This window comes from Diplotaxodon limnothrissa, linkage group LG15 (genome assembly GCF_057381915.1).
Source record: "Diplotaxodon limnothrissa isolate DT_005_m linkage group LG15, D_limnothrissa_male_GT1.1, whole genome shotgun sequence".
In the NCBI taxonomy this organism is placed as follows: domain Eukaryota; kingdom Metazoa; phylum Chordata; class Actinopteri; order Cichliformes; family Cichlidae; genus Diplotaxodon; species Diplotaxodon limnothrissa.
The window spans coordinates 12,470,298-12,495,012 of NC_140610.1; the positions used below are offsets into that span (position 1 = coordinate 12,470,298).

The 24,715-nt window shown below is 40.6% G+C and overlaps 1 protein-coding gene across 7 annotated transcripts in view; it reads right to left on the reverse strand.

The window, feature by feature from the left end:
• utrn (utrophin) overlaps positions 1 to 24,715 on the reverse strand; it is a 198,788-nt gene that overhangs the window by 158,632 nt on the left and 15,441 nt on the right. For all 7 annotated transcript variants that reach the window (XM_085372086.1, XM_085372084.1, XM_085372082.1 and 4 more), the window contains 19 exons: positions 19,543 to 19,604; positions 18,186 to 18,278; positions 16,957 to 17,034; positions 14,351 to 14,443; positions 13,555 to 13,727; positions 11,882 to 11,997; positions 11,094 to 11,260; positions 7,861 to 8,091; positions 6,623 to 6,804; positions 5,991 to 6,141; positions 5,611 to 5,730; positions 5,312 to 5,413; positions 4,955 to 5,062; positions 4,611 to 4,790; positions 2,760 to 2,923; positions 2,498 to 2,621; positions 2,315 to 2,402; positions 1,358 to 1,602; positions 654 to 822 (listed from right to left, as the gene is read on the reverse strand). In XM_085372086.1, coding sequence (XP_085228212.1) covers positions 654 to 822; positions 1,358 to 1,602; positions 2,315 to 2,402; positions 2,498 to 2,621; positions 2,760 to 2,923; positions 4,611 to 4,790; positions 4,955 to 5,062; positions 5,312 to 5,413; positions 5,611 to 5,730; positions 5,991 to 6,141; positions 6,623 to 6,804; positions 7,861 to 8,091; positions 11,094 to 11,260; positions 11,882 to 11,997; positions 13,555 to 13,727; positions 14,351 to 14,443; positions 16,957 to 17,034; positions 18,186 to 18,278; positions 19,543 to 19,604 — 2,646 coding nt within the window. The remainder of the gene's footprint in view (positions 1 to 653; positions 823 to 1,357; positions 1,603 to 2,314; positions 2,403 to 2,497; positions 2,622 to 2,759; positions 2,924 to 4,610; positions 4,791 to 4,954; positions 5,063 to 5,311; positions 5,414 to 5,610; positions 5,731 to 5,990; positions 6,142 to 6,622; positions 6,805 to 7,860; positions 8,092 to 11,093; positions 11,261 to 11,881; positions 11,998 to 13,554; positions 13,728 to 14,350; positions 14,444 to 16,956; positions 17,035 to 18,185; positions 18,279 to 19,542; positions 19,605 to 24,715) is intronic.

Sequence of the window (24,715 nt, forward strand, 5' to 3'; positions counted from 1 at the left end):
AGGTACAGCAAAACAGGCATGCAAACACAACACCCACCCACATCCCCCTACAGTCAGCAGAGCATTCAAGCCTCCCTTTACGGATATTTTTTGGCCAGGATCAGCGCACGTAAATTCCAGAGGTAAAACGGTGACTTATTTTCAGAACTCGTCCAGGTCCAAGTCAGGTCCTCAGGTAGAGACGGAGCTGGCACAGAGGTACGATCTTACGCACGATCGCTCACGTACACACTCGCATCTCCGTGAGCTTTTGGATAAGATAAGATAAGATAGAACTTTATTAATCCCTCGGGTGGGTTCCTCTGGGAAATTCGAGGCCATATAAGGGCATCATCTATTACTTGTGGCTGGCCAAGGATTCGTATAAAAGCTCATGTCAAATTTACACAGCCCGTGTGGAACAGGGCTCTGCTGATCGTAACCATTACTCATTCAGTCTCCCATAAACCTGAAAGCTTTGCACCACAAGCAACGAGAGAGATAAAGGCATTTGTTTTAAGGGCGGTTTAAATCTCTGCCCTGCAGATCTCAGGAATAAGAGGATATCTGAAAGCTCTCAGGTCACTGGAAAAGCAGGTGGACCTGCTCAGAGTTTCGGACTTCATTTCTACTGTATTGATTTACGAAATTATTTCAATGCACTTAAGCAGTACCTTCATTGACTTCCTTTTCTCTGCTCTGCAGCTTCTGCAGGGTGGAGGCATGATGTGCAGAAACCACCACCATGTTGTCTTTTAGAGAAGGCAGGGCTCCCATTGACCCTGCCTCTGCAGACAGCTGCTCCAGTCGTGGACTCAAGGCGGTGACCTGAGCGATTCGAGACTGACAAGCACAAAAGAAAACAAATGTGTTCAGTGTTTGAAATGAGGAGTGATCACATGACCACACTTCGTTCAATTAGCTTTCAGACTTCTCATGTTTGTTGAAAACAATTAGAAACATTTACATTTGATTCTTTATTGTGCAATTACATACATTTATCTAAAATAATTACAAAACATCTTACTCACACTGCTGCAGTGAGTTAGCTGACTGGTCTGGAATTTACCAGATGGAGTCATTGTTTCCAGTGACAGGCAAGTAAGTTAAGCTCAAATTATGACACACTGGAGGGAGGTTTCATGTGTCTTACTCTACTCTACAAGCTTTTGAATGCATTTCAACTTGATTTACTGCATCCCTGCTGTGGCCTCGTGGTTTCTGATCAGTGATTTTAATGGTGATTTATCTTTGCTGTAAAAATTGTAATACTTGTAAAGAAACTGCAGTTGAATGAGAGGAATTTAACAAGTGACGTTTAGGGTTAAAGTCACACAAAGGACATTGAAGTGTCTGCGAGTGAGACGGTAAATCTTACCTGGCATTCCCCCTTCAGGTTTCCGAGCTCCATCTTGTTGCACTTTTCTACAGACGCGGTCGAGTCCAGCCACTGGTCCTGTTCCTGCAAGACCCGGTCCAAGCCTGCAAGTTCATTAGAAACCGCTCTCAGCCGGGTCTGCGTGAGAACCCGCTCACGGGCTGCCTGCAGCTCCCTCGCACAGACATCCCACTCAGTCTGGAGCTGCTCTATGTTTGCCCTCACCAGATCCACACTCACAGCCTCTATAGATAGAAACAAAGACACCGGCTCACATCAAATGCACTTAACAGCTAACTGATTTTAAGCCTTTGAATGTTTGAATGTGTCACAGCTTTTGTTCTAGATTTTATGTGGGAGCTCCTAGCAAGTAATAATTGTAATAACACCAGAGGATAAAATAGTGGAGAGAAGGCAAAATAGATGAAAAAGCAACTGATGGAATAAAACTGTTTAATGGAAATTTTGACGTTTAAAAAAAAAAAAAAAAAAAAAAAAAAAAAAAAAAAAAGTAGTCTCCAACTTAGCCACGCCGCCACCTCCCACTGCCTCCAGAGCAGTGTAAACACGTAAAAACCCTGAGTGCCTCTTCATTTCATTGAGTGGTTATATGAAATCAGCAACCCTGCAGACTGACAGGGTTTTATTACTCAAACTCCAAATACACAAACACATGTTTAGAGTTCTGGCATTTAAAAATAAATAACAATAAAAATACGTAGGCTCGTAAATACCCAGAAAATACCAGACAGCTGCAGAAAAGTGGTAAAATCTTATGAGGAAAACACAGTTTAACAAGGAGATGGAAGATTGTTGTTTGAGCTGCCTTAAGGCAATAAATAGAAGTCAAGATCTTTACACACTTTAGAAGAACATACGTGACAAAACTTGGATGATTTGTTTTTAATAATTTGGTGGTTTATACAGAAAGAGGAACCTTTACTCTATGTTTCATACCTCTCTCTAGCTGGTCCATCAGGGCTCTTCCCCCCTGGATCATCTGACTCACTGTGGCTTCTTTTGCTTTAAGTTCTGCTTCCAAATCCTAAAGTGGTTGTTTAACACATATTAAAGTTTATGCCTACAAAATATATTTTGTTAAATTGAAGTTGAAATTATGTTAAATGTCTGCAGGTCTACCTTTAGATTCTCCTGAAGGTCTGGAGTATCAGGTGTAGTCTCAGGATGTGTGGTGGCCAGTGCCTGAGTGGACATCTTCCACGTTTTTATCCAGCTCAAAAGCTCAGAAATTTTGTTTTCAAACCTGCAGAACACAAAAGACATGCACACTATGTACACACTGCTCTGTGTGTGTGTGTGTGTGTGTGTGTGTGTGTGTGTGTGTGTGTGTGTGTGGTAGGGTAGAGAGATTTATTCTGTCTGTTTATGGCCCCATTCTTACATTCTTATGACTTCTGCATCCGTCTCCATCAGACGTTTCTTTGGGGGAGCAGGTGGGGCCAGGTCCTGATCGTCAATTGAAGTGACCGAATCCACGGCAACTGTATCCACAACGACCTGTTCTTCCACCTGCGTCATCCCAGCATCCGTCACAGCTTCCATTAGCTGTGAGGAGTGAGTTAAAGTATTAGTGAAAAAGAAAGGAAGATAAATCAATCTAAGCTAAGAAAAAGAAATAAAAGTACACTACCAGTCAAAAGTTTGGACAAACCTTCTCATTTATGTTTTTTCTTTATATTTACTACTTTCTACATTGTAGATACATAATGAAGATGTCAAATATATGAAGCAAAATATAAGGAATAATGTAGCAAAGAAAAAAAAAGATGAAAAAGACTAAATATGTCTTATAGTTTAGATTCCTGAAAGCAGCCACCCTTTGCTTTGTTGACAGCGCTGCAAACCCTTGGCTTTCTCTCACTCAGCTTCATGTTGCAGTCACCTGAAATGGTTTTTACTTCACTTGGTTTTCATTGCCTAACTTCATCCGAGTCACCAGCCTCAGAAATCGCAAGTTAACAGCACCTCAGATTAGAGCCCAGATAAATGCCACACAGTTCCAAGTCGAAGACAAATCTCTACATCAACTGTTTAGAGGAGACTGTGCCAATCAGGCCTTTATGGTCAAATAGCTGCTAAGAAGACAGCACTAAGGATAGCAACAAGCAGAAGAGATGTATTTGTTCCAAAAAAACACAAGGAATGGGCATTAGACCAGTGGAAATCTGTACATTGGTCTGATGAGTCCAAATTTGAGATCTTTAGTTCCACCCGCTGTGTCATTGTGTGACACAGAAAAGGTAAACAGACGGTCTCTACATGCATGGAGGATGGGGTGGGGAGTGCTTTGCAGGTAACATTGTCAGGGATTGATTCAAAACTGAAGCAGCGAAACGAACCAGCATGGATACCAGAGCATCCTGCAGCAATATGCCATCCCATCCGGTTTCAGGACAATAACCCCCAAACACACCTCCAGCCTGTGTAAGGGCTATTTGACCAAGAAGAAGAGTGATGGATTGCTGCGCCAGATGGCCTCCACAGTCACCTGACTTAAACCCAATCGAGATGGTTTGGGATGAGATGGAGCACAGAGTAAAGGCAAAAGGTCCAACAAGTGCTCAGCATCTCTGGGAACTCCTTCAAGACTGTTGCAAAACCATTTTAGATGACGACCTCGTGAAGCTCATCGAGAAAATGCCAAGAGTGCGCAAAGTTGTAATCAAAGCAAAGGGTGGCTGTTTTGAAAAATCTAAAATCTAAAACATGTTTTTTTAGTTACTTCACACTTTTTTTGTTTACTACATAATTCTATGTGTGTTCATTCATAGTTTTGATGCCTTCGGTGAGAATCTACAATGTAAATAGTCAAGAAAATAAAGAAAAAATATTCAATGAGAAGGTAGGAACAAACCTTTGACTGGTAGTGTATACAAAGCATTTTTTTTAAATAAAGATGCTTGCAATGCCGAGCAGTTGGGCAGTGTGGACAGTTTTGAAAGACACTGCTTTCATTTTTATTTTTAACCATGTTTTGATCTAATCTTAGACTCTGTTGTGGCTTAACCTCATTTGTAAAGTTTCAAACTAACGCAAATGAAGGCAACTGCACTTGAGACCATGACCTTGATGACTGAGAACCTACACAGACAACAAGCATGAGTTTTACTTCAATCAAGAGGTCCATCCATCATGACTCCCTTGCAAAAATGGTGAAACAGTAAATGCTCATACATTTGAAGCATTAACCATGTGAGAATCATGTTTTACCACCTGAGATAGAGTCACACACCTGAAACGAGCAGTCTTCTAACTTCTGTACCAAGCTGTCCCATCGCTGTGTCAGCTCCTCTGTGTCTGCCTCGATCTTCGCTCCTGCCTCAGGACTTCGCAGCAGCTGAATCACATCCTGTCCTGCATCAGACAGCTTGTCCAGAGCCCTCCTTTTCTTTTCCATGTCTTCCTTTAAAATCTATAAGAGCGGAAGACAAAAAAATTAAGTAAATACATAAAGATGGAAAGGTCATTCATTACAGTGAAAGCTGTACTGACATTTACAATGCCAGAAATTCAAATTTGCAACATATTTTTCCAGAGTAAATGCCAACAACCAAAACAAACAGGCGTAATACTTACAGCTAACTGGCGCACGTTCATATTGATTTCAGCGGAGTCTTTAAAGTTGCTCGTCTTTACTTCATTCAAGGCCTCCTCTTTTTCAACCAACCATATACTAAACAAGCTCTGCAGAGAAGTAAAAAATGTATTGTAATTACACACAGAGACTCGTGCCTGGGTTAATCTGTTTTTATTTTAAAAAGTCTGATGCTTTTCATCCCAAGTGGAGACACAAGTGATTCATTTTTTAAATCATCTCAATACAGTTTAATTTTTCTCTCCTGAAGTAGTTTGTTATAAATGTGCATTTAAACAGGAGGGAAGAAAAACCTGTGCAAGATATGAATGTACTGCATAAGGACATAAATATGTTACCTGGTCTGATAGAAGCTGTTGCCAAACCATAAAGACTTCCTGCAACTTGTGCCACCTTTCCTCAGTCCAGCGGCACACGGCTCCCCAACGTTCACCCAAAGACTGAATTCAAGATGAACAAAAAATGAATGAAAGCAGTAGCTCATTAATGACAAAGCATTTTATACTCAAGTGCATCCACATAAGGAAGCAATTAAAAGATACTGAACACAAATTCGTATGTTCTGAACATAATGGAAGAAAACTATTTGATAAATGACAAATTGCTGGCCAATCAGCTTCAAAGCCTGAAAACTTACTTGTAATTGCTCCTCCAGGGCAGCAGTGGCACTCTCACCGCTATTCTCATCCACCACAACCACCATGTGTGTTAAAGAATTGACCTTTACTTGCTCCGCCTCCAAGTCATTCTGGAGTTCCTGTGCAGGAACACAAACAACGAATTCAGTCATATGTTGCAATTAACTAAGCAGGCAGAGAAGCTACTCAGCCTTATCGTGACTCATGAAAGATTACAATCAAACGGGAAGGAGTGATCACAAGACCAGCCTGTTTTAGAGCAAGAGCTGCATGCATGCACTGGCACTTTTTTGGCATTTTACTTGACACTGTCAACAATGAAGCATTTACCCATGCAAAAGTGTTTTAATATTAAGTGTTAACGGTAAACTGTCCTCACTTTGTGTTGCTCTATCTGTTCTTTATAGGCCTCCATGTCCTTTGCTGCTGGCTGTGTCTCTATCCTCCTGATTCGCTCCTCTGTCTGTGTCAGCCAGTCAGAAAGCTGCTGCAGCTGCTGCTGCTGAAGATCCATCAGGACTTCATGGAGCCTGGAGAGAAAGAAAGCGAAGGCAGAAGGGCAGTAAAGTGAGCACATAAAGGTAGAAAGGATATGTAAGCCATAAATTTCATAAACTTTAGGACTAAGATTTAACTGCAACAACACAGGAAGACAAACGCTGTGGCTAAAAAAGCTCAGGGTCAACAAATGTAGCGTACATCATGAACACAACTTGTGTGCAGTTTGTGTGTGTGTGTCGTAAACCTTGATGACACAAGCTGAGAGTGCAAATCGTAAGACCTTGGGTGGCTCAACGCTCAGCATGTGTCATGTCTGGCAACTTGCACCCCTGTCCATTCTTTACAGCACAAACTGATGGCTTGATAACACTGCACACTAGACCATAAAATGTTCAGGTTTATAGTCATATTTGTCCTGAAATAGAAATGTCCTTTACCTGTTTCTGAGATGAATCAGTAAGGGACATTTAAACAACTCCAGAAGACCAATTCAGGTATGTCTCTGTTTACCTGGCCTGACGGTCCATGCTTTCCACTCTAAGAGCCTCCCAGCGGGCATTGAGGAGGGTCATCTGTTCCTGGATTTCATCTTCTTCCTCATCTGTTAGGTTGCCTTGAGCAATCAGTTGGTTACCCGCTTGCAGCACATAACCCACACTGCTCTGACGCGCTGTCAGTTTCATCATAAATGTCTTGAAAGGAAAGAGTAGTAAGTGGTTACAATTTTAAACAATAAACAGAAAAATCTCTGTCTATGAAACAGTTTGCATCCTGGGAACATGAACACGCAGCACTCATAATAAGGCCTTTATAATCTGAGCCTGTTTGTTAGCACTTGGCAGACACATGCTAACATCTGGATGCGCTTCTGTCATTAGGTTTAATGTTAATAATGCCCTGCAGAAGTACTGAGCAGTACCGTAGCACCCTCATATTTAAGTGCTGCTGTAGCAACAACACAAAGCGTGAGCACAAATCGAGGGGTGGGCTGTCAATTAGCAAACCAAAGCCATCCAAAACAAAAAGAAGCGTAAAAGGTTTGAAGAAGAAATGCAAAAGCTAATGTTTGGTTGTTTTTATTTCATTGTAGCTGTGGAGAAGCCAGTGAACTGAGTTGCTGTCCATTACAGGGAGCTCTCTGGATGAGTAAGCATTTTCAACTGCGCCTCTAACGCCTTTGTTTTTTGACTAAGCTTTACTGGCGAAACTGGAGTAAGTCAGGGAAACAAGGCCGAAACAAACTGGATTGATTTTTGTAGACTTTCTGAAAAGCCTGGCTGTTAACGCAGCTTTCAATCCTGTTGCTTTCTGTCTCCATAGCAGATTTCAGCTTTGACCTGGATTCCAGGCATTCAACTTCACAAATATTCACAGTTCAGCCGAGGGAATCCAGCCAAAGCCCCTTTACACACATGCACCGAGAGAGACGATGTAACTAAGCCTTGTTGAGCAAGGAAGTAAGCTGTGGGCCAGGGCACCATGGAGTGCAGTGTGTCACTGTTAGCCATGGAATTCCTGCCATTCTCAACATGTTAAAGGCATGCACTGCTGTTTGTGGGAGGCCTCTGTCTGTGGGATACTTTTCTCAGTCTCTCTGGAGAGCGACAGCCTAAATGTGTCACCAGTTATTGTAAAATTGATGCTCCTGAATGTGACGTCTCAGTCCAATCCATTTTTGTTTTTTTACTGTTTCAGAACTGACAAATGAATTCCAAAAAGAAAATAACAGCACTGTTGTGTCTTCTTACCTCATGTGTGTGAAACTGCTCTTTCACTTCTTCCACATCGTCCGAGACGTCGTCCTGACCCTGTAGATCATCCTCAGCCATCAGCAGCCAAGTCAGAACCTCCTCTAGCGTAGTCTGGTAGGTGTCAAGGTCCCCCTCCAGCAGGCCGCCCTTCATCTCACCCTCTGTCTCCGTCATGGTGCTGGGGGTCTCGGGCCGAGGACTGCTGCCTGCCTCCTCTGTCTGTACAGTCTAAGAAACATTAGGCAAGGTTTGACCAAGTTATAAACAAGATCATTACTTAATAAGTAGGAAAATAATACTGAAAGCAGTACAACACTTGATTGAAAGAACTGGCTTATATTTTGTAAGTATACAGGCCAAAGTGTACAGTAAAAATAAAAAGGAAGGTTTTTTTGTTTTTTTAATTTCCCAATGTGCCACATTCATAAGACCAAGACGCCTATGAAACATAACAAGTCGAAGCAAGACTTTGGTTTGTCTTCTGTGCTCATCTGCACACATCAGCTGGCAAGTTTTAAAATAGACCCAGACATCTAGAAGGGGGTTGTGCTGCTCTTGAGCACGCAGTGCGACCTGCCCTGTTCAGCAAAGGGGGGAAAAAAAGAAAGACTGCAAGCCAATTATGGGATGGTGGGAAGTGGGCAGGTCAAATCTTATTTTGGGAACAGCAGTAAGTCTGAAACAGCATTAACCAAGATAAAGTTGGATGTGCAGTGCAGAAGGACTGGGAAAATTACATTAAGTCTACACTTTAAAAGAAGAAGCAGCAGTCTCCATCAACTTTACCAACCTTTATCAAACTGAACCATCACTAAAAAAAAACCTACACTTCAACAAAATCAACACCTTTATAACCGACTGCACAGACAAAACTATTCCAGGCTTCTAGTTTTGTAAAGAAACGGCTCAAAGGTGCTCAACAAATCTGAATGAAGCTGAACTCCAGATAAAATCTCCACAATGGCAGTGAAAGATGGCAGAAATGGTAATGGGTGTGCAGTAACAAATCAAACAGACTTTTGTTTTCCAGGCTGAAATTATACAGTGGTAATGCCTGTGCAACAAACTCAGGAAAGGTCACCTGCTGAAAATATTCAATGACCTTTTGGATATTTTTGGAATAAGTGACAAAAGAACTGTAAGCCCTTATGTTACATCAATGAGGGCTGGCAAAGAAGGGCGACAGGGAGAGAAATAAAGAGGAGAGAGAGTGAGAGAGAAGGGAAAACTGCAGCCTTGCTGCATTTATTGAGTTGAATGGCTGTAAAATAGCTGTGGTCTGGCTCAACAGAACACTTTATTATCACTACATGATTTGCTCAACTGTCTATGCATTCATCGCGTTTACAGTTGTAGCCGCAGAGCATGTAATTCGCTACCACACACCAGCAGCTCTCTAATTATCAATGATATTACAAAAGGAAGGCGATCGTGGGAGGATCTCTCAGTATGTTTCAAAGTATCATCAATACCGAAAACTACTCTCATAACAAATACGATTAAAATTATGAATGTAAAAGAAAAGTGGGAAACCATATTGAAGTTATGAAATACAAAGAGCCCTTTATTTTAACTACACTCAGTCTCCCAGCAGCAACAGTATTACACATTGGTTCCTATGCAGAGAGGAAGCGAGCCAGGAAAGTAAACCCTTTGTTGGACCAATCAGAACACTATTTTTAAAAAAGACTGTTCCAGGACTCATTCCAGGGGCGTGTGAAGTATGTGCCCATGGGCAATAAAACAACCTAAGAGGTGGTTTGGGGGTTTTCTGACTTTTGACCAAAAAGCAAAAAAAAAAAAAAAAAAACCTCTTAAATGAGAGATGCCCCAGAGCTATATGTGATTGACCAATCCAGCAAGCTGGGAGGGGATGAAAAGCTAACAAGACGAAAATGCATACTTAACTTTTAATTAATGTCAGCAAACTCCTTTTCAAAACACAAAGATTAAAAACTAATAATAATAATTATAATAATAAAGTACCTGGAGTTGTCAAATCACAGTTAACAGGATAAAGCAAATTATAAACAGATTCCAATCACTAGTTTGTGAAATGCTGAAGAAAAACTACTGAATTCACGGTGACACTGCACTGCACCCCGACTTTAATGTTGTAACAACCTTTTCCTTTTCTCTCAGCTATCTGCACTCCCATTCTCACCAATTTACTCCCCTATTTCCTTCCATCCTTTTACAGCTCTGCGCTTCCACCATCCAGCTCGGCCTGTTGGATAATGTCAGAGGGGTGAGTCATGGCTCTGCTCCCCATTTCTCTGCGCTTGCTGCGCCTTTCATGAGCGGTGCCGGAGAGAATGAAGGAGGCTGCTTTTTCAGAGTGACTCACTGTATCTGGCAACATACAATAAGACACTATTCCTTATGACAATATTCCTCATGCTTGCACGTAGCAACATCTGCTGCCTTCAAACTAAACATGATGATCAGAAATGGAGCACAGCAGCAAAGCAAAAGCTGGAGCTGTTCAGTTTTTGCAACTCAAGATTTTCAGTTTTTTTTTTTTTTTTTTTTTTTTAAAAACAAGGAGCTGGACTATCATTCCTGCATTCATAGAAAAGAAAAAAAAGATAACAGTTGTTTATATCATCATAGTTCATCAAGGTTCAGACAGGCAATGTCTGGAGATAATATAGCAATAACCAGCTACTTTGAAGCACCTTCAGGGATTCTTGTTTTATGATCATAAGATAAAACAAGGAGGTAAATTCCTTCTCTGTAGACTGACGTGAGGTCAAAGAAACAGTGAATGGTACTAGCTTACTTAAACACAAAGATCCACCATCTCTGAGCCACTCAGAAAGTTCTTGCTCTTAAAGAGGGCTTCTTTTTTTCCCCTCTCCGCTGTGCCAAGTGCTCAAAGAGATTTGTTGATTTGCTGGGCTTCGCCCTCTAAAGTTGTAGCATCTTAATAATATTAATTGCCTTGAGGGACCGCTGATGTGAACGGGTGCTACATAATTGAAGCTGTTTGACTGAAATGCATGCAGGGCCCGTTTCTGAAACTGAATCTGGTTTGAGTTTTGATTTTGCTAAACTCCAAATTTACATTCTTTGAAACTTATGAGTGTTTTGCTCTGAAAAATACTTTCTCAATTTCTTTTTATGTTTAGGTCAAACCTGACATGTCCAACACCTCTGCCCTAAACCTAATAGCTTGTCTTGCACCTTCCTGTTCCTACATGTCACGACAGCTCTACTCTAGATTTTACCTGGGCACCGAGTCCTGGACCTGAGTCTTCTGACTCCACTTTATATTTGCGTGGGAGGGTCTCCACTTCTTTGATGGCCTCCATGCTCACGTCTTTAGGCAGCACGGCAAAAAGCGATGTTATATACATGAGGATGGACTTCTTATCTGGTACTTGCACTGCCACGTCTGTGAATGATAAAGAGAGCAAGACGGCGTTAGGGAGAGGGATTTAAGGCAGAAAGATCAGAGATACAAACTGTGCGTGACAGGCAGGAGGGAGAGAGTGGAGAGAGAAAGAGGGGAGGATACAGAGGTGAAAATTGCATGAGTAGAACAGAAGCGTGGCGCGATAGCCGTTAAGGGTGACAGAAGGAGATTAGATGGGAAGGACGGTGAGAGAGACAAACAAAATGCCAGGTTAAGACAAGATGTACTAATTAAATATGCTTTCAGTACAGGTCAGGAGTGACTGCTCCTCAGTCATGACATAAAAACAGGCGTCTGACTTGGACAGCTCAAGCAAGTAAGTAAGGGTCCAGCTTGTTACAGATGTTCAGCCAAAGCAACATCAAGATCCTTCTTCACTCTGAGCTTATCCAACTGCTGGCAGGACATGAAGGGAAGGTTTGTGAATGCAGACTGTATTTTACTATGTGGGAATTTTGGCCAGTAAGATTTATGTCAATCCATAACCAGGTGCTATAAAAAGCAGATGCAGGTGCCAATTCTTAGACTTACATCTAAAAACATTCCTATAATATTTACCTGAGTCACAAATGTGCTCAGAATAGCTCGGAACAACAGTACCTTCAGGATCCAGCAGCTTCTCAATACCCAGCTGGTCTTTGGCGAAAGTGAAGGCGTGGTCCAGTCTCTGCACAGGGTTCATCGTGACCACCTTATCCCAGCTAAAAGCGTCTGGCCTGAAGTCACACACAGAACCGCACCAACACAGTTTTATATCATGGCTACTTTATACATCAGAAACTACAAACGTGCAGAAGCAGTGAAGAGCCTAGTGGCACAACTTCATCTGCTTTAAAGGTCAGAAGAGGTCAGAACTTGAGCAACACTTGAAGTAGAATGATGCAGACGAAATCCAAAACCTGAAGCCAGGTGCTGCTGACGTTTTCATCTTTTGAAAGCGCACACATGTTCAGAAACATATGCATTCTTCTGAGTGCAACATTGTTTTTTTTACCATTTCCCCCATAAAGACAACATTTGATGACCTCCCCTTTACCCGTAGTGATACGTTTTGAAACCTCAGTACATATCAATAAAGACGAGGTTTTATGACGATTAGAGTCGTTTCTGGGTTTTCCAAGGGTAGCTGCACACCCTGAGACAATTCAAAACTCGTTCTCTGTTTGCCAGGGGTAAAGATTTGATTTATTTTTTTGATAGTACATTGATTTTCTATACACCTAATGTAGAAACTAGCTCATAGATATCTGAAACATTTACAAACCCTGTGTATAGGCAAAGGTCTTCCCTGATCTGTGCATTGAGGCCAGCCGTGTGTGGAATGTCTTTAAACCCTAGCCCAAGGTCTAAACCAACACTGGACTGTATGTGTGTGTGTTCATGTCACTAGTAAGAACAAGGGGTTACAAGAAAGGGGGAAACACCCCAGACAATTCTTTCCCTCTTTCTTTTACGCACACACACACGCACCCACATGCAAACAGTGACATGGCAGGTGTAAACGAACACGCTAAGCAGTATCAACACACCCTGCAGGCGCTGACCTATCAACCTGATCTTCACCCACATGTACAGCTTGGGTATCCTCACAGCATCTCTCTCTCTCTCTCATATACATGCACAAAAAAGGTCCTAAACTTTTTTTTTTTAATGTCCTTGATTTCTTCACAACTTTGTATCTAAAGGGTACATGCCATACTACGTTAACTTCAACAGTAAATTCACCTCACAGCAACACATACTACAACAGAAGGCTGCTGCACGCTTGCAAGTGTGGAAAACAATGCAATCACGCAAAAATTGGTCATCAATATAATTTAGACTTAATGTAACAAAACACAATTGCATGACCTGGACTTGCAGGCTTTTACCTACGATGAGTATTATATATGTATATAATGTTCGTTTTGAGAATAAAGCTGAGATCTGGGGATTAAAGTTGTCATTTCAAGTCAGGCAACTGCCACAGCTGCTATACTCTTTACAAAATGCTTTGTGAAGTTGAGTTACAACATGAGACAACTTTATCAGCGATCTTATTGCGTCTTGTGATACAACATACATCCTCTCTGCAGCACAAGGCTGTGACCATCAGTATCTGTGCTGACTCCTCCAAGTCTGCGTGTTTCTTTTTACTTTATTCTTAAAACGAACAGCTACATATTTTTTTTCTTAATGTGGTCCCAATGCTCCTTTGTTTGTACCAGTCAGGTAATAGCAGTATGTCCACACTTATTGCTAAAGTACCTGCTGAGCGTCCCCATATTCCTCACCTGAAGTGGTGAAGTATGCCGTTTAGAGCTAGGCCATCCACCCAGCTGGTGGTGAAATTCAACACATTGATTTGCGGGTAAGAGCGGGTGCACTGTCGTACCCAACTCAGTAAGAGCTTTTCACTGTTGGTCTGCTGTAGGTTGGACATAACATCCTTCATGACGTCTTTCACCTAAAGAGAGACATGTACATTGAAAGAGGAGTTTTAATGTGGATGATTAATGAAGAGCAAAAACCTGTACGCCCACATTTTGATACAAAACAGTAGTTTCTATATTCTGGCTGAATAGATCACTTCTCCTTGTATTGAAAGTCAGCAGAATCATTGTATTGATTCTCTTATTAGCAGGTGGGCACATTGAATAGGAGCATCAGCAATGAAAACCTCTTTCTCAATAACTCTATGCACATTAAATAAGCCATTTTTTTTTATCCTAAAAGGATAAGGATTCCTGTAGTTATAAAATATAATGCAGTTAATAAAACCGACACCATGTCTAACACCCAAACAAAGACAAAAAAAATGCACGTGGCATCTGTTACATTAACTAACAATAATGAAAGTAATGAAAAACAAATGTTGAAAAAAAAAAAAATGGTAAGGTTCAAACCTTATGAAAGAACCTCATGAGCCGTTTTACGCCAGCAGGTTGAGCACACAAAGCACTGGATGATATACATGTTTACATGCATACACGCATGTGTGAACATCAATACTGATTTTCCATCATCTGTTTTTTTGATCCCAGGGTTAGCAAACAGAAGTGTGTATGTGTGTGCGTGCACCCTGCTCACCTGCCAATGAAGGATAATACTCCAGATGAGGCCCAAGGTCAGCTTGTGGTTCCCATCCACAATATCTGTCCCTCCTATGTTTACCAGATCCACCTGAAAGGAGGACAGACCAAGTTGTTAAAAATATCACAAGCAACCAAATAAACATTTGTGATTTCTACTTTCTGAGCTTGCAGGTTATTAACGTTCAAATATATGGAAATTAGGGCTGGGTATCGTCACTGATTTCTAGAATCGATTCAATTCCGATTCACAAGGTCCCAAATCGATTCGATCCACGATTCGATTTAATTCGATTCGATTCGATTTAAATCTGGGAAATTTTGACAGTCAGAAGTATAATTCAGATCAGAACATTTACATATTTTTGTATCTATAAAAAGGAAGCTGACACTCGCAAGACTTTATCCAAGGTGTGAGCATCACAGCAGATGCCTTTGTGTCAAAGTAGCTGAAGATAAAACACAGAAAAACATGTAGGTGATTTTCCTGGCCTGGGATTTTATAAAAATATTCTGCAGTACATCAAAAACGAAAGAAAACCATTAATTAATGAACATTACCTCTGACGTTACAGCGGTTTTATTAGACACACGGCTAAGCGTTTTGCATTTTGAATAATATTAAAAAGTTTAAATTTGTTCAGTATTGAACAGCAGAAATGAGGCTTTCTTTTCGGAAGAATGTAAAAGGGAAAAAAACAGCGGCCGACAGCGCTGTAAACAACAGTAGACTTGTGCGTAACAAGCAAGCGAATAATGAAGAAAGCGAAACTGTTCGAGAGAGAGAGAGGGGGGGGAGGGAGAGAGGGAGAGAGAGAGAGCTGCGCATCGCAATGGAAGCAAAACAGTAAAAGAGTGAATTCATGACGATGTTTATGTGAAGCGTTTGGATCTTCTTTTGCTGCTGGTTCGGTCAATATTGTTTGGAGAGAGATCAAACTAACAGCTTTAGAATCAGCGCATAAAGGGCGTGAACACAAAGCGCGGACCCGGATCAGCGAGCTGTCGGCTTTCAGCCCCGACTGTGAGAAAGGCGACATCTAACTGATTCTGATCCGCGGGTCGCGCTGTGTCTTTAAGTCTATGTGCAGAATCCCTGTACCTGCTCTCATTTACTGTTTGGTGGTTCTTGAAATTTTGTGAGATGTCACCAGAGATTCTGGCATTTCGGACAAAATAAATTTATATTAAAAAATCGATTCAGGATTTTAATGAATCGATTTTACGTTATCCAAGCCAGAATCGATTTTAATCGATGAATCGATTATAAAAACCCACCCCTAATGGAAATGTGTTCTTATGGGGAACATATTAATCCTAAAAATTGAAGCTATTGCTCTGAAATACTTCTACTGAGTGACTTGAAGAAATTAATCAGCTTTCCCAAAGATATCTGTGGGACCATAAAAAGCTTGCTGCGAGTCGTTATGCTCAGTAACACTCGGCAGAACCTGTAAACACACTTGCTGAGTAAAACCAGAGGAGCTCTCCTTTGAAATGGGATTCGAGTTTTCTTATGCAGCTGAGTAATATTACTTTACATCTTAATGAGCCATCAGTGTTAAAGCTGAACACTTCCACCCAGTCAACTGTCTCCACAAAGCAGATTATGCCACCCTAATTACAGCCTCCCAGTGGTGAAGTGAGGTCTGCAGGTTCATCAGACATGTATCATATGAACTAAGGCCAAGTGTGAACTGATTATATATAAATATTGTGGAGAGGATCAAGGCACAGGGTGGAACATGAGGTCATGTGTCTGGTCAAGTTATGAAGTGTCCTTGTTCTATGCAGAGCTGGCCTCTGACCCATCTAGTACCAATTAGCCTCATGCTGCCACACCATTACTTCTCCACACCATGAAACAAAGCCTCACATATGCATCAGAGCAGACACGCACAAATACAGTCATCACCCACTCCAAAACTCGCAGTATTGTCTCCTGAAGTACCCTCCATCCGAAAAATAATAATAATAATAATAACATGAACTGACTAAATCCAATTGCAGAGTTGTGTCTTCCATGGGAAAATTTTTAATTGTTTTCAAATATGTTTCCACTGTTCAGGCTTGTGGAAACTTTGGCCAGTTGACACTTATTTTGCCTCTTGCAAGAGTGAAAGCAGCAGGATTTGCATGCAAACTTCAGTCTCTGCTGCTTCCCATGAGTCTGCCCTGCCCCTTATCTCCCACTGCTGAGGTCAAGGCATTATGACCAACTGTTGTACACAGAAAGTAGGAGGAGGGATGATGAAATGAAGCAGCGAAGGAGGCAGAAGGACAAAGAAAAATACACAAGAAAATGACTTGTGTATGAAATGAATTCAGAGGCCACAGGAGATTAAGGAGTTTTGTATAATTAGAGGAAGAGTTACTGGTTTGAATCAAAAACAGTGCAACCATGACTGTAAATGTGCAGTGTGGACATAGGGTTTGGGAGTTTCTACTTCAACAAAATACAACATGACATCATTTCACAGTTTAATATAGCTCCTTATTTCTGATTATCTTATGAGGCTGAAATGAAACAGACTCTTCTTTAACGGCACGTGGCAGAAAATGACAAATGCACAACAGTTTTGCCACCAAACAGGAAGTACTCACATTGTTTTGATGTAGGACTTGAAGTACTTTGTTGACGTTGTTCAGAGAGTGCACTCTGGTGGAACCTCGCTCTTTGCTCTGAGGAAGAGGAAATGCAGCATAAATCAGCTGACACGTTCACGGTTCACCAGCCAATCAAGGCTAAAAATCATGCAAGTCAACAGTTTTGGCTCTCGTTTCCTGTAACTCATTTATTCAAATGAGTTTCTGCGGGTTAATAAATAAATAAATATATTCTCATTTGCGAACAAGTCACCTTGACGACTTGTTCCCCAACTTCAAGCCAAAGCTTGGGGGTTAAATGTAGATAAGGTATGCCATCACTCCACACAGTGTTTCACACCATACATTATCACAGCTATTACGCTCTCAGCAGCGTCCACAAGAACTTATGGAAAGAATGGCTCGGTGAATGGCTGCCAACTGCTAATCCCTTTTAAGTCTTCACATACGTCAACCACTCATTAGCACCCAATTATAGAATTAGTATTCTGGTATCAGTGAAAAAGCCTTTGTGCACATGTGTGTGCCAACATATATGGCACAAAGACAGTTGGCACTCAATATACGGCTGCAGGTGTTAGAAATATGATATGCTGCTGAAGGGTGGTACAGAAAAAAAGAAAAAGAAAGAAAAGAAAACAGTAAAATTAAAATTGCATATACAAGCACAAAGCCAGTCATAGAGGACATGCATATCTTTAGTCTCCTTTCCCATAGTACTTCTTTATCCATTATGCCAACCTCTTTTTGAATAAAGTTTTAGGTGAGTAAAGTGATAGTTTTCTGAAAGCTGCAGAAATTCAAATAACATAACATGTATTTACCAAAATTAAATAAGAAATAACATAAGCGTAAAATACGTGTTTTAATTTAGGAAGCAAAAGCCAAGCACGGCACTCCAGAGTGGCTCAGATGTTTACATTAGATTTAACCTGTGTGTTTACATCACATCGTGCATGTGCTTGTACTGGCATGACTTTCACTTAAGAGGAGGAGGAAAGGGGGGAAAAGAAACAAAACAAAACACTGCACTACTATAATTTGACTGCATGCACTGCCAAACCTTTCATGAGCATTTCTGCGGCTTGAACGTGCCTCCTTGAAATCAAATCTCGAACTTCATGCATTCAAACAGCAAACTTTTTTAAAATGTCAAATTTGAATAAAAACAACAACAACAAAAAAAAAAGTCTCACGAATGTTAATGTACGTATACAAAAACCCACCAGGACACTGCCAGTGAGACCCTCCAGAAGGTCCAGCAGCTTCCTCCCGTCTCTCAAATCGGTGAACATGTCTTTGATGGGCGTCTTCCCTGTCTGGAAACATCACAATTTCTGCATTAGATTTATCATAAGACTGGATTAGAACAGTCAATACCAGTGATAAGAGGCCCTGAGTGTGGCTGTAGCTTTGGAGAGACAGGCATTTACATTTAATTCAAACACTTCAAGCGTCACTGAGAATAACCTCACATGTCACAGTGTTATGCAGAAAGAAGAAGAGAAAGTTTGGCACATTGTAACAACCAGTGTTAAAAGGCACAGACAGTCAACAAATCTGAAACTATCCAAATGAAACAAGTGTAAGAATGAAACTCAAAGTATTTAGGAGAAAACAGTGTGAGGACAGTAATTAGCTCAGGTAGACCAACTAGAAAAAAAAAAGAAAAAATCAGCCAAAAATATTTAATATCATTCTCTGATTGTTGTTTTATAAGAATAAAAAATATATACAAGGACCACACACATAGACTATTAACGCTCTGACATAAACTAAAAGACATTAACATTAACTTTTTTTAATTTATTATTTAGTTTTTAGCTTAAGAAATAATAGAAACAATAGTATGGCAGCGCTGGTATCATGGATGGGTCTTGAGGTCACTGTGCCCCCTGAGCTTTAGTCTAATGATGCAGCTTGGTAATGAAAAGGTTAAACACCCACTTCGCTGATAAGTCGCTGCAGCTCAAGTTCAAGTTAATTATTCAGTTAACAGTTGTTTAGAAGACTAACTCTGGAGCAGGTCTATGCAGGTCAGACTGTGGGAAGTACCCCTCATGTCTCTTTAGCACAAGAAAGATGTCATCCATCAGTTTGTGCAGCTGCACTGTATGGAAAAAAAAAATACTGGGCCACACCTGTTAATCTTCAGTCTCATTGGTGTATAAAATCAAGCACCTAGACATCCAGTCTATTTTTAAAAACTTTTGTGCAAGAATGGTCATTTAAAGAGCTCACTGCATTTGAGTGTAGTACTGTAACAGGAAGTCAACATTACTCGGCTCACTGTGAAATTTTTCTCTCCCAGATATTCCACGATCAACTGGAAGTGGTATTATTGCAAAGAGGAAGTGTTTAGGAACCACACAGCAACACGGACAACGTAAATTTACAGAGTGGGATTGCTGAGTGCTTAGTCACATAGTACGAAAAAGATGCAAATGCTCTGCTGACTCACTAACTGCAGATTTAACATTTTACAACATTATTAGGCAGATGAAGATATTTTTGTACTATGAGGAAAAAAGGAGAGTGCTTGACATCCATTTGAAAATGTTTGGCTCTAATGTTTCACATTACCTTGGAGAATTGTGCATTTATCCATTTGGTGAACGTTTTCTTCTGCACTGCGTCGTGCTCATCTGTGCAGGAAAAGAACAAAGAAGAAGAATTGATTGTCAAGAACATGAACAGGTGGATCAAAAGTGACGTCAGGTACAGTCAGCCTTTTAAAAGAAGCAGCGAACATTGTTACAACTTGATGTCCATTTCCACCTGGTTTTCCAGGGAGCGACTTGATCTCGGCACAAATTAACTTACACTGATGAGGTAAATGGTAATTACAGCCTGAGGCTTTTTGACTTAAAAGCATCCCGATCAATGTGGCTGGAACATCAGAAAATTACCAGAACAAAATGAGGGGTATTTTAAACGTGCGTACCAAATGTCAACAGGTGCACGGTGTGACAAGTAAAGCCAACAAACCTTTTTGCACATGTGCGCACACCCTTGTCCATTTATAATGTTCCCCTGAATCCAACTGTACAAATATTTCACATTCTCTTCCCACTTGACTCCCTCCCTTCCTGCGCCTCCTTTATTCTCTCCAACATGGCTCTCTAATAAGGCCTCATTGTGTGACAGGCAGAGGGTCAGCTGCTTTGATGTGCCAGGGCGATGGCTGGCTCCTGTAATGGATCAGAGTAGCTCGCACAAAGCCTTGGACTTCTCTTGAGAATTGATTTCAGTTTTACTTAGGCTTCTTTCTAATGTGCCGTTTCTATGAACTCTAAAATAACTAATCCATTGCGTTCTCAGTCAATTTCAGTGTAACCACCAAGGAAACGGGTAAAAAGACGTATTCACATCTGCCTCAAAACACTCTGGCTGAGGTCTTGATCAGACTGTAATCTAAGGTTAGGAAAGCTGTTAAAGTGCCTTATGTGTGTGGGGGTCAGGTCAACCAGCAGCTGTGCAAAGCACCATGAAGTGAACAAAAGGTTAACATCACCAGCCTCAGCACTGGTTGGCTTCTCTGTTTGGGATGTGTAGAGTGTGTGTGTTTGTGTAGCGGCTGGCTGGGTGACAAACTGCATAAAAACAAGTGCATGGTAAGAGTAGAGTAGAAGCAGGTGAAACAGGTGAACAAGTGACGGGACTGGATAAACAGTGGTAGCAGAGAGGGTTTCTCCTCTGACTTTCCCCAAATCAGTGATCTAAAAGACCTTAAAGGCCAAATACATAAGGGCAGATGAGGGAAATGGACAATAGTTTTATAATATACATTTCTTCAGAAATGCCACAGGAAAGGACGAGGTAGCAAGAGACTAGTAAGCGTATGAGGAAACAGGCAACTGGCTAGGTTAGATTTTGAGGTGGGGACCAAACCAGAAGAGGCTTGTTGCCTAGACTGGTATACGCTTGAACTTTGCTATCTTTGTGTCATTGCCTTTAGTGCATCGAATCACAGACTGCTATAGAAACACCTCCCGAGTGTTGGTTGAACCCTCTTCCATATAAATTTGAGGCAGGAAAAAAAAAAAAAAACGCTTGGGGTTTCTTTACTTTTTTGTATTATTCTTAAAGAAAAGACAGCTGATGGAAGGGTTTAATGAAGATGATGACAGAAAAAGGATACATGAGACAAAGAAGGTTTCATGTTGAAAAACAAAATGACAAAATGGTTGGCAAAGACCACGAGCCATAACACGGCACCCAGTAACAGATGATGATCAATTACAGTAGATAACTTACAGGTGGTTAAACATGTTCTGACAAGGAGAACAGACAAGGAAAGGGATGAAAGAAAAAATAGGTGGACCACCAGACAAAAACAATGCTGGGGGGGGCAAGCAGAGTGGGCCAAAAATACTAGAGAAAGGCAGGGGAGGAATCACTGGCAAGAACATTGAGAAAATAGCTCACAAGGAGCAAAGACAGGTATGCTTTCAACACAATATCAATTTTCCTTTTATAAAAAGGCCCATGCACAGGCCTCCTGTTCTTACAGCGTTATTGGCACCCTGTAGAGGCCCCTGGGGAGAGGGTCCCTTGGGGTTCAGGTCTCCTAGGCTCTCTACCTTACCATCTTCATAGGACAATACACTCGATTCATACACAATGCTCCCCCTCAATCTGTCTGCTGCTCCTACTCGCTGCAGCACAGGAATGCATCGCTGCAGGATAGATCAAAGTAGGCAGCAGGCTGTGTGTGTGAGAAAGTGTGTTCAAGAGTGTGTTTGTATGAGCAACACAAGAAAAAGCAATTTAATAAAAAAGGGGAGTATGCACAAGTTTACAACTTTACATTACACATGTACACCGATGCCAGTTTTCTCATTTGTAGCTAGTCACAGCATCACATACACAATTCAGCTACAGTCCTATTTGTGCAAGGCAGGTATTATGCTTGATTGTGGACACAAACATTCCTTTTACACTCTTCTAGTGTCCCCGAAGCACACGTGCACACTCAGTGTGTTGCAATGTACAGCTTGTGCAACAACTCTTGCAATGACATCTTGTTTAGGTCATTTAAAAATTGTACTTTTATTTTTATATTTTGTTTAATTGGGCCAGAGCCATAAGTGTTTGCTCTAATCAGCTGGGAGGCTTCAAGTTTAAGCTTCGCTTCATTGTAAGTTGATGTGATACGAACATCCAGTGTGACAAAAATAATTCAGCACAAATTCTTGTATCTGTTAAGGAGCTGAATTTAAAACCTGCTATTACAAACATGACTGTTTAATCCGGTCTTTAAGTGATGACGTGATGGAGGCATAAACATTAAAGACTTATGTTCTACATATGGTGCTTTCTATTGACAATACACCAACAATAGCATAGAATAGACATGCTAGACATAGAATAAATAGAATAAATATACAATATTGACTTTTTGTTACGCTTTAAATAATCTGCTTAACACATCAGTCAAATCTTTTGCACTTTCTCTTGTTGCTCAGTGAGTAACCGACCCTTTTATCCATCAATGAATCAAGCTTTTACTAGGGCTGCAAAGACTCATTGAGTAAATTGAATAACTAATGAAAAAACCACAACGCAAATATTTTTGCTTTGATGCTTCATTAACCCATGACTCTGCAGCACTCAGCTGTCACTATGCAAGTATTTTAGCGTGGCTAGTTTACGTCTACACACAGCAAAAAGCAAAGAGGCCGAGCTGTTTTCACGACTATGAGCTCAGGTGGAGTGAATAAACATTTCTTCTAGTGTTCAAAACAGCAGCGCTTGTCACTGTAATCACCATAAAAAAAGTTTACTGGGAAAAAGCTAGTGAGCGTCCTTAATCAAATCAAACCACCTGTTCAGCAAGCTCCAGTGTCAAGGAAAAACAAACATTGTAGCTGCTCCCATCAACCGCTGTTGGTTTTACACTGAAAAATGTACAAAAAGCCGCAGAAGTTTAAAATAGAAGCGCATGTGGGCAGATGAACTGGTAACTTAGTCAAATATCGTGTTTAAATCACGCAGCTTGCTAAAAGCTGACAGCAGCCGTCCCACTTTCTATTGCAGTGATACCTGCAGCAAGCAGGGGTGAGTCTAAAAGTGGGACATGGGGTGTACTAGACCCTATTTAGTTCAAAGCTTTAGTAACATTATTTATCAGATTTAGATTAAAGGAATATATAAATAAATTATTATGATAATTAAATTATAATATTTTATTGCAGGCCAGTAAAACTCTGAGCCACTTACCTGAGGCAGTTAGGTTGGACACTGATTTATTATTAACATTAATTATTAACATCTACACCATCAGAACGTGCATTTCTGCAGCAGGAAATTTCGCATCAAATTAAAGCTCAGAGAATGCTCATATGCACCTTTAAAGGTTTACACACTTCAATATGCACATAAACACACCAAAGCTTCCTGCTAATGTAGGAAAGCCTTCAAAGAAGACAGCGCAAAGCCTCGTTTTAGGTTCTATTTAAACATTGTTTTATATGCCATTACTGCATTTGTGATTACTTTTTTTATGCACTTATGTTTGCGCTTAAAAACTACTTTTAAATTTAGCATCCAAATATAGTTTTTAAACTATTAAAACACTGAAATTTCTCAAATAGAAACTGATTAGCTTATTTTTAACATTTTTATTATTGTTTATTAATGTGACACAATTATTTCTTGTTTCAGTATCTTTTACCAGGTCCTCGTCCAATCAGTTTGGAAACTTTCACTTCACTTATTCATGTAATCTGCTTTGACACATTCTATCAACCAAATGAGGAGAAGTAAATATACAGCACAAGCACAGTGAAGAAAGGAATTACATGCACATTCCTTCACGGAGAAAAATATTCCAGCCTTGCCAAACAGTCAACATACGTCTAATAACTGAGTCATACATAAACACATCAGTCTAAGTCTGTATATGCTTTGCACAGACAGTACTGTTATATAGTATTGAGAAACAAGTGATTGTTTTGTTTTTGTTTGTTTGTTTGTTTTTGTTTTGTTTGTTTTTTTTTGGGGGGGGGGGGGGGGGGGGGGTTGCCAGCAGTCAAAAAATGAAGTAATGATTACATCAGGAGGAGTAATCTCGAGTTCAGCAGAGTGATCCAACTCATACTCTCAACACATGGTATGCATGGGTGTGCACCCACACCACAGCTTAAGACCAAAGTGTTGTGTTTCATCCTGTTTGCAGAATGACAACAACCAAGGTGATAAATTCTAAAAAACTCAAACCCACTTTACAGTTCACACCTATTTCTGTCCAGAGTAACAACTTTGTTACAATTACAGTAGGAATTCTTGAGTTATGTTCAAAGCATGTTTCATGAAGTCAGTGACCTTTGATGCACAAATTCTAATCAGTTCACTCTTTGAACCTGATGTGATAACACAAGTTTATTTTTCCTGAAATTTGGCCAAGATCCATCAAGCTGCCAAACTGCAATCATTTCCCTAACTGCTGGATAACAGCACGTTAATTAAAGTTTAAACAGTGCTGACAAACCTGAGAAAAAGAATCACAAACACACCTGAAAAACATAATATAACATAAATGTTCAAGGAGCAAAAGAAGAAGGAAAAAAATTAACAGAAGCACACGTTTCTCAAAGCAGCCAGCTGGGAACACAAGAGCAGACACATAAAATATACAGCCCCGGTCTCCCCCTCGCTCTCACAGGTGGAGAGAGCCTGTGACCGCAAAGTAGAGAAAACGGGGAAAACTATGTGGAAAGCACTGAGGTGAGAAATCAAACAAACCATCAGGGTT